Genomic DNA, 9,913 nt, shown 5'->3' on the forward strand with positions numbered 1-9,913 from the left:
GCGAGGACATGAAGGAAAAACAGCCGGGACCCCTGTGGGAATCCTGGGATCTCTGGGGATTTTCAGGGATTTCCCATCTCCTGAGGACACTTTATAGGAACCCTGGGATTTCCCCATTCCAGGAATTTTTGTTCCCACTTGCTCCCGAAGATATTTGGAATAAAATCCAGCGGTTTAAGGGCAGCAGGGTCTGGAATTTTTGGGAATTCTGGATGGGAATTCTAGGTGGGAATGTTCAGGAATGTTCAGGAATTCTGGGTGGGAAATTCTTGGGAATTTTGGGGAATTCTGGGTGGTATTTGGGAATTCTGGGTGGTAATTCTCAGGAATTCTCAGGTGCCACCTCTGTCCCCCGGTGTCCCCCGGTGTCCCTGTGCCACCACCCCTGCGGGGCCGTGCCCGGGGCCGTCCCGCGCCCGCACAGGTGACACCGCCATGTCCCCAGCGGGTGGCCCTGGAGCCACCCCCGTCCCCTGCGGTCACTGCGTGCCCCCCGCCCCGGAAGGGCCCCGCCCGCTGTCCCCGCAGGTGCCACCGCTGTCCCCTGCTGTCCCCACCCCGGAAGGGCCGTGCCCACGCAGGTGGCACCGGCGTGTCCCCAGCAGGTGCCACCGCTGTCCCCTGCCGTCACCGTGTGGTCACCGCCCAGGGAGGCGCCACCGCTGCCGCCCCCTCTGTCCCCCCCTCGTGTCCCCTGCTGGTGCCACCTCTGGTATCCCCTGCGGCCACCACGCGGGGAGGGCCGTGCCAGCCCCTGCAGGTGCCCCCGGTGTCCCCCGGTGTCCCCACCCCGGAAGGGCCGTGCCCGGTGCCCTCGGAGGTGCCCCCGGACCGGCCCGACCGGTCCCGCGCTGTCCCCACCCCTCCGTGCCTCAGTTTCCCCCGAGCCGTGGGGACATCCCGGGGACAGCGCGGCCGGAATTCCCAGTCCCTGAAATTTCCCGGGAATTCCCGATCTCCGCGGTTTTCTGGAATTCCCTGAAATTCCCCGCGGTTGCTCGGGATTCCGCTGTGCCACCGTCGTCGGGGATGTCCCCGGGGATGTCCCCAAGGTGTCCCCAGCTGGGGACACGCCCGGAGGACACCGGGAGGCACCGGGGGGTGGGGACAGCGCCTGGCACGGCTCTGGGGTGGCCTGGCACGGCTCTGGGGACACGCCCGGGCCGGGCTTGGCGCGGCTCCGGCCTTGGCAGAGCACGGCCAGGGCGGGGCTTTGGCACCGCTGGGGACACGCGGGTGTGACATTGGCACGGCTTGGGCACACCCGGGTGTGACACCGGCACAGCCCGGCACGGCTCGAGTCACCTTGGGCACGCCTTGGCGAAGCTTTGCCCCAGTTTCCCCCCAGTTTTATCCCAGTTTCCCCCATGTTCTGCCAACTTTTATCCCGATTTTCCCTCAATTCTATCCCAACTTTCCCAGCAGCTTTTCCCCCCCTTTTTTCCCAATTCTCCCCATTTTTTCCCAATTCTCCCCATTTTTTCCCAATTCTCCCAACTTCCCCCTTGTGGGCGCGGCCTCCACACTGTGGGCGTGCCCACATTGCCTCATTACCAAATTTAGCCGTGCCCAAACACGGGCAGGACCCGGAGGGGGCGTGGCCAAACCCCGCGAACAGCCGAACCCCGGGGGCGTGGCCGGCGTGGGCGTGGCCACCTGGCTCAGGTGAGGCGGAAGTGGCGGCGGGGCCATGAACGGACTCCCGGGCTGGGCCGCGCTCCCGGAATCCCCGGTAAGGACCCCCCCGGGACCCTTCCCCGCATTCCGAAATCCTGCCCAAAAACCCCCCCACATTCCTGCGGCATTCCCAAAAAGTTCCTGGATCTTCCGCAAAAATCCCCGGGAAAATTCCTTTCCTTTGGCTCTTCCCGGAACTCCCGGGATTTTTTTCCCCCGTTTTGGGATCCCTTTCCCAGGATCCCGCCCCAAATTCCCAGATCCTTCCCAAAATTCCTGGATCTCTTCCCTAAAATCTTCGGGACCCTTTCCCGAAATTCCCGGATCCCCTTCCCAAAATTGCCGGGCCTCTCCTTTCCCCACTCCCGGAACTCTCGGGCTCTTCCCGCCCTCCTGGGAGGAGTTTGGGGGATCCCAAATCCCTTTGTAACTCCTGGGACCTTATTCCCAAAATTCCCAAAAATCCTTCCCAAAATTCTCGAATCCCTTCTCTAAAATCCCCGGGGCCACTCCTCAAAATTCCTGGGTCCCTCGTTTTCCTCATTCCCGGAATTCCCGGAATTCTTGGAATTTTTTCCCCCCTCCTGGAACGACTTTTGGGGGATCCCAAACCCCCTTGGAATTTCCGGGACCCCTCCCAAAATTCCCAAATCCTTCCTATAATTCCCTCGGGATCCTTCCCCTAAAATCCCCGGGACCCCTCCCCAAAATTCCCCGGTCCCTCCTTTTTGTCATTCCGGGAATTTCCGGGATGATTTTTGGGCGATCCCAAATCCCTTTTTCCCACCTTCCAACCCCAAACCCATCCGGGATTTTCGGGAACTTCCCGGCTCCATTTTCCAATGGAATTCCCGGGAATCTCTCCCCAAAATCCTCTCCCGAAATCGCGATTGTTTCGGGAATTCCGAACCCCAGGGGGCGGGGCCATCCTGGAATTTTCCAGCTGGGATTTGAGGAGTTTTCCCAATTTTTTTTTTCCCGGGTTTTTTCCCGCTTTTCCTAGCCGGGCCTTGGGGCGGGGCTGGTGCATTCCCAAAAATCCAACCCCGCCCCAAATCCCAGGGAATTTGGGAATTTTGTGTCTCAAATCCCAACGATCCCAGTTTTTTTATGGATTTGGGGAACGCTGGGATTTTCCCCGGGATTCCAGACTGCTTTTCCCAATTTTCCAGAGGGAAACTCCTCATTCCCAGCCTTTTAAGGAGCACTTTGGGATTGCTGAGAATTCCCAAATTCCCGGGGTTTTTTTGGGATCTCCATTCCTGGAATTTTTGGGATTCCCCATTCCAGGATTTTTGGAGTTCCCTCCCCATCCTTCCCAGCTTTTCCCAAAAAATCCTTTGGAATGATGGAAAAAACCTTGGAAAAATGGGAAAACTTGCCTTGCGAATTCTGGGATGGGGTTGGGATTTTGGGATTCCCCATCCCAGGAGTTTTGCGATTTCCAAAATTCCCATTCCCAGTGAATTCCCCCAAAAAGTCCTCCTGGGCTTGGGCTGGAAAACTCCTTGGGAATGAAAATTCGGGAATTTGGGGAATTTTCCAGTTCAGGGCAGACTTTTCCCAGCAGGAGCTGAGCATGAGGCGTCCCACGGAATTCCCAGAATTTCCCAGCCCTGAAAACTCCCCCGGATCCCTGGAAGATTCTGGAGGGGGCCCCAAATGTGCCTGGAATCCGGAGGTGAGTCCTGGAATTTTTGGAAAATCCCCCCACCCCAAAATCCGGATCCAGTGTCTCTTTTCCTTCCCTTTCTCATTCCCGATCCCAGCAGAGAAATCTGGGAACAGTGGGATTTTTCCGGGATTTATCCTGGATTTCTTCCCTGTTTATCCCAGATTCTTTCTGGATTTATCCCAAATTTTTACTGGATTTTTACTGGATTTCCTCCCAATTTATCTTGAGCTATCCATTTGCCCAAAATGCTAATTTTTAGCCCCGATTTTAAACCGGGTTTAACCCTTAGGAGGCCGGGCCGGTGCTGAGGCTGCGCCTGCCCCGAGACCCCCCCGGGGAGCCCCGGCCCAAACAGAAGGTGCGGAAAAAGCGGGAATGGGAGGGGGGAGATTTGGGAATTTCAGGGGAAAATGAGAATTTTGGGGGGAAATCTGAGAGTTTGGGGGAAAATTTGGGTATTTGAGGGGGTAACAAGGGGAATTTTGGGGAGGAAAAATGTGAGTTTTGGGATAATTCTGGGAATTTGTTTTGGGAATTGTGGTGAAAATTCAGGATTGGGGGGAGGAATGGGAAATCTGGGATTTTTATGGGAATTTTGAGGGGAAATTCTGGCAATTTTGGGAAAAACTGTGGGTTTTGGGAGGAAAATGGGAATTTTTTGGGTAAAAGGGGAATTTTGGGGGGAATTCTGGGAGGAAATTCAGGACTTTGGGGGGAGAAAGTGAGATTTGGGATTTTTCTGGGAATTTGGGGGGGAAATCTGGAAGTTTTGGGGGAAGACTGGGGTCTTGGGGGGAAATTTGGGAGTTTGGGGGGTAAAACCAGGAATTTGGGAGAGGGAAAATGGGAATTTTGGGATAATTCTGGGATTTTGGGGATGAAAATTCAGGATTTTGGGGGAAGTCTTGGCTTTTGTGGTAAAATCCATGTTTTTTGGGATCATTTTGGGAGAGAGAATGGGATCATGGTTTTCCGAGATTTATCCACAGCAGGAAACAGCTGAAAATCCTGGGGTTTTCCATGGAAGTCCTGGAATTTTGCCTCCAAATCTGGGATTTTCGGGACAATTCCCACCTGGCCACCACCCTGAGGGTGGCAGATCCCAATTCTGGGCATTGCCTGGGAATTTTTTTCCCAAAATTGCTGTGTTTTCCCCCAAAGCCGGTGGGCAGAGCCTTTGCCATGGTGGCCAAGAGATCCGACGGGAATTCCTTGGCCTCGGAGTGCGTCAAATCCAAGGACGGCGATGAGGAGATCATTAAGGTGCCCCAAATCCTGGGATTTCCGTGTGGAATTTTAGGGATAAAAGGTGGATTTTTTTGGGATTTAGTGTATTTGAGGGACTCCAGGTGGAATTTAGGGAATTCCTTGTGGATTTCAGGGAATTCCACTCCTTGGGAACAACACAGGTGGGGAAACCCCTCCCAAAACAAATCCTGGAAAATTAAAATTTAGCAGGAAAATTCAGGGACAAAAGATTCCGGGAAATTTTGGGAAGCCTTGCCCAACCCCTCTGGATCCGTCGGAATTCCCGGAGGGATTTGGGACGTTCCCAATCCCGTTTCATTCCCGTTCTTATTCCAGGTTTACCTCAAGGCTCGCGCCAACCACGAGGAGCCGGTGACACAACTCAAGAGCGAAGTCCGGCACATCCAGGAGGTGAGATTCCCAAAATTCCACAAAATTCCCTGAAAATTCTGCAAAATTCCCACAAATTCCTGTAAAATTCCCTGATTTTCTCACAAAAGTCCCTGAGTTGACATGAAATTCCCAAAACATCCTCCCAAAATTATCCAAATCTCAGCTCAAATTTCCCCCCAAACTCCCAAAAATTATTTTCAAAATTGCCCAAAATTTACCCCAAAATTTCCACAGATTAGCCCAAAATCACTCAAAATTCCACAAAAATGTCTCAGAATTCCCCTGAAATTCCCACAAAATTCCCCCAAATTTTCCCTGAATTAGTTCCCAAAAAGTTCCCCAGATTTCCCAATTTTATTTTCATTTATTTTCCTTTCATTGGATCTTTCCCCATTTTTACTTGGACTTTTTAACCTTTTTTCCCCCCTCCCAATTCCCTCGAATTCCCACATCCCAAGAAAACCCCAACTTTTCCCTTTTTGTTCCCAGGCTGGGAGCGTCCTCAAAAAACTCCGTGAAGATTTGAGCACCAAACTCCAGACCCGGACGGAATTTCTGGAATTCCGGGAATTCCGGGAATTGCAGGAGAGCTCAGAGGTAAAAAATTAGGGTACTACAAAACCAAAAAAAAAAAAAAAGGTGGAATTTTCCCCTGGAAAAACCATTCCAGAGGTGTTTTGGGTGGAAAAAAGGGGATAATCCCATTTTTTCCGGTGGGAAAAGGGAAAATTCCCATTTTTTTCAGGGAAAAAGGGAGGAATTTCCTTTTTTGGGGGGTTGAAAGGGAAAATTTCCAATTTTTGGTAGGGAAAACAGGAAAATACAATTTTTGGGTGAAAAATGTGAAATTTGGAATTTTCTGGAGGGATTTCACAGCTCCCGGGGATGATCCTGGAATTTTGGAGTTGCTATTTTGCCAAAATTCCCAAATTTTGCCTCAAATTGGGAAGTAGGAGCAGGTCCTGGAAATAAAAAAAAGGGGGGAAAATGGGGATAAATACATAGAAATTTAGGAATAAATGGATTTAAATTGGGAATACATCCATTGAAATTTGGGAAAAGAGAATTGGGGAATTAGAAAAATTTGGGATAAATCCCAATTTTCCCCCTTTTTTCCCTGGATTCCAGGTGGTGCTGGAGAAGCGGAACCAGAGCTGCTCCTGCCGGGAGAATTCCCAGGATAATCCGGTAGGGAACGGAAAAACTTCTGGAGTTTTCCAGGACAGGATCTGGGTTAGGGTGAAAATGTTTAAGAAACCTGTTTTCCACCCAAAAATGGGGAATAGTTGGGGTTAATTTGGGAATATTTGGTGTTTTCCACCAAATTTTGACTCCTGAAATCCCAAGTTTTAATGGGGATTTGGGAGGTTCGGATTTTAGCTAAAAACCCCAAATTTTGTGAATTTTTGAGCTCTTGGAAAATTAAAAATTCAGGATTCTTGACCTGTGGGAAAACTCAAAAATGTGGGAATTTTTGACATCTTGGAAACACCAAATTTGGGGAATTTTGAAGCTCTTGAAAAACGCAAAATTTGGGAGTTTTGGGATGTATGGGGGACACTGGGGCCTTCTGGGGCCGTTCCCACAGGAGGACCCCGAGGCCCCGCGGCTCCTGTGGAGGCTCCAGGAGGCAGAAAAGCGGCACCAGCTGGAGCGGAGCGGCCTCGAGGTGAGCCTGGAATTCCCAAAAACCCGGAATTTCACCCAAATTCACCAATCTTGGAGGAGAATTTTGCCCAAACTCTGGAATTTTAGGGGCAATTCTGTCCAGATTCTGGAATCTTAGAGGAGATGCTGGGGTTTTTGAGGAACTATTCCCCTTGGGGTTTTTTGAGGGATCTCCAGGAAAATCCTCCTGCCAAGGAAAGTCCTGGAATGTGTCCTGGGATCCCGGGAGAGCCGGATTTCCCGGAATTCCCGGAATTCCTGGATTTCCCATTGCAGAGGGCGCTGCTGCGGTGCCAGGAGGACGCGGAGCGGGCGGATTCCGCCCGCAGCCGAGCGGAGACAGAGGTGGAGCAGCTCCAGAGACTCCTGGAAGGCATGGAAAAGGTGATTTGGGATCAGGATCGGTGGGTTTGGGATCAGGAACCAGCCCTGGGATCAGTGGATTTGGGATTGGGATGAGTTGGAGGCCATTCCCGATATCCTGACCCATTCCTGGTTTTCCGCTATCCCCTTATCCCTGTATCCCATTATCCCAATATTCCAATATCCCATTATTATCCTGTTATCCCAATATCCCATTATCCCATTATTATCCCGTATCCCGCTCCCCAATCCGCAGGATCACCAGGATCTGCTGGCACGGATGGAGTCTGGACAGGCGGAGCTGGAGCGGCTCCGGAAGGCGGAAGGGGAGAGAGCGGCGCAGCAGGAGCGGTGGGAATCCGAAAATGGGAATTCCGGGAGTCTGGGAATGGGAATTGCAGGAAGGGGGAATCCTGGGAATGAGAAAATCCCAGGAATGCCCAGTTCCTGATGCCCCGACTTGTTCCCGATATTTGAGGGTCTTTTGGGATGGGCAGTCCCAGTTTTTTGCACGGCTGGGCATTCCCACATTTTTTGGGACAGGCATTCCCAGGGTTTTTTTGGGGTGAGCATTCCTGGTTTTTTGTGTGGTGGACATTCCCTTTTTTTTTTCTTTGAGTGGGAATTCCAGAATTTTATGGCTGTCAACATTCCCAGTTTATTTTAGGTGAACATTCCCTTTTTTTTGGGGGGGGGATGAGCATTCCCAGGTTTTTCTGCTGTGAGCAATCTCAGTTTTTTTAGCCGAACACCCCCAATTTTTTTTGGATGTGACCATTCCCAGGCTGTTTTTGGAGGAGGAATTCTGGGTTTCTTTTGATGTGAGCATTCCCAGTTTTTTTGGAGACTGTTCCTGGAGATTTTTCCCGGTATTTTCTCAGCTCATCCCAGCTGGAGAAGGAGGTGGCAGGGCTCCGGGAGAAAATCCATCACCTGGACGACATGCTCAAGAGCCAGCAGCGCAAAGTCCGCCAGATGATCGAGCAGGTGATGGGAAAACTGGGAAAAACCTTGGAAAATCCAGGGAAAAAATGGGAAAAAACTCTGGGGAAAAAATGGGGAAAAATTCCCGGAAAAAAATGGGGAAAAGGGGGGAAAAAACAGGGGAAAACCAGAGGAAAACCCAGGAAAATTCTAGGAAAACTTAGGAAAAAAACTGGGAAATAACCTGTGAAAAATCTTGGGAAAAATCTAGGAAAAAAAAGGCGAAAAACCTGGAAAAAAACATGAAAAAATCTGGGAAAAACTGGGGGAAAATCTGGGAAAAACTGGGGAAAAAAAAACCAGGAAAAACCAGGGAAAAATCTAGGCAAAAACCATTAAAAAATCTGGGGAAAATCCAAGAAAAACTAGGAAAACAGTCTTGGGGAAAAACAGGGAAAAAAAAGAAAAAAGCAGGAAAAACCCAGGAAAAACCCGGGAATTGCCAATCCCTTGGAAATGTCCGGGTTGCAGCTGCAGAATTCCAAGAGCGTGATCCAGGCCAAGGACGCAGCGATCCAGGAGCTGAAGGAAAGAGTGTCCTACCTGGAAGCAGAGGTGGGGCCCGGAGTTCTGTGGGCTGGATCCGAGCTTGGATCTTTTTGGAATGTTGGGATCGGGGTTGGGCTCCTTGTGGGGGTGGTTGGGGAACTGGGTATGGGGGAAAAGCAGGAAAAAGGTGGGAAAAGCAGGAAAGAGGGAGGAAAAGGGGGGAAAAGGGTGGGAGGGAATCAAGACCTAGGAAGTCCCATAAGACCAAAAAAAAAAAGCTGGAAAAAGCCCCAAATTCCCAACCTGAGCCTGACCATTTCTGCCAGGATTTGGGAAATACCTGGGAAATTTCCAATCCAACAGTGAGACTGAGGATTTTGAGATGGAAAATTCCCTGATCCTCATTTTTCCTGGGACAGACCTTCCCAAATAACTCAGTAACTCCCCAGTCACATTCCTACGCTCCAAATTACCCCAAATCCCAGAAATTCCCATTCCGAGCACAGAGGGACCATCTCAAGGCAGCTCTCCATGGTTGGAAAATCCTTTCTGAATCCCAAATCCTGTTTTTTTTTCCCCAGAATCTGGAGATGCATGACCGGATTGAGCACCTGATCGAGAAACAAGTGAGCCGGGGCGGGAGCAGTGCCCGCGCACGCTCCAAGTCGGAATACGTCAGCAGGTGCGGCGGGAATTCAGGGTCAGGAATTCTGGGATCTGGGTTGGGAATGGTGGGACTCAGGTTGGGAACTCCAGGACCTCCTCTGGGTTTGGGGATTCTCCTTGCATTAGGCAATGAACTTTTGGATTCGGGGCTGCAGTTTTGGAAGTGCTGTCTGGATTTTGGGGATTGTTTTTGGGATTTTGGGATGAACTGTTGGATTTTGGGATTCTCTTCTGGATTTAGGGACTAACTTTTGGAATTTTGGGATGCTCTTCCAGATTTGGGGATAATTGAAATCTCCCATAATTTTTCCACATCTGCAGCTGATCCCAAATCCCTCCCACAGGAATTTTTAGGAATCCAGATCTCCCCGAAACCCTTTTCCCTGTTTTTTCCTACTGAAAATTCCTTTTATTTTTTTTTCCCCTTTTCCCAGCAAACGCCTCCCAGGCCCAAAGCCACTGCCCCTGATTCGAGTGGTGGAAACCTGAATTTTGGGGTCTGGGCCCAGCCGGATCCTTCCCCTTCGGAATGACCGGAATTTCCAGCTGGAGTCAGAGCCCTTCCCGAGGGAAGAGGTGTGGGATCGCCCCGGGCACGATTCCAGGTCGGAATCGGGAATTTTCCCCCTTTTCCCAGCGATTTTCCGGCTCTCGCCATTCCCGTGTGGAGTCCAGAGGTTTTTCCTAACCGGATTTGGGATTTCACCTTTTTTTTGGGAATTTCCAAATCAAAATCTTGGATTCTGCTTT

At 50.9% G+C, this 9,913-nt stretch overlaps 1 protein-coding gene across 1 annotated transcript; it reads left to right on the plus strand.

The window, feature by feature from the left end:
* Positions 1 to 3,022: 3,022 nt before the first annotated feature.
* TUFT1 (tuftelin 1) lies at positions 3,023 to 9,652 on the plus strand. The gene is made up of 13 exons (XM_058043036.1): positions 3,023 to 3,358; positions 3,642 to 3,710; positions 4,514 to 4,615; positions 4,937 to 5,011; positions 5,483 to 5,590; positions 6,122 to 6,181; positions 6,582 to 6,662; positions 6,938 to 7,045; positions 7,281 to 7,375; positions 7,906 to 8,011; positions 8,480 to 8,563; positions 9,079 to 9,179; positions 9,598 to 9,652. Exons 1-13 carry the CDS (start codon positions 3,023 to 3,025, stop codon positions 9,650 to 9,652), a joined length of 1,380 nt encoding a protein of 459 aa, XP_057899019.1.
* The last annotated feature ends 261 nt before the right edge of the window (positions 9,653 to 9,913 follow it).

Source organism: Melospiza georgiana, chromosome 33 (genome assembly GCF_028018845.1).
Source record: "Melospiza georgiana isolate bMelGeo1 chromosome 33, bMelGeo1.pri, whole genome shotgun sequence".
NCBI classification, from domain to species: domain Eukaryota; kingdom Metazoa; phylum Chordata; class Aves; order Passeriformes; family Passerellidae; genus Melospiza; species Melospiza georgiana.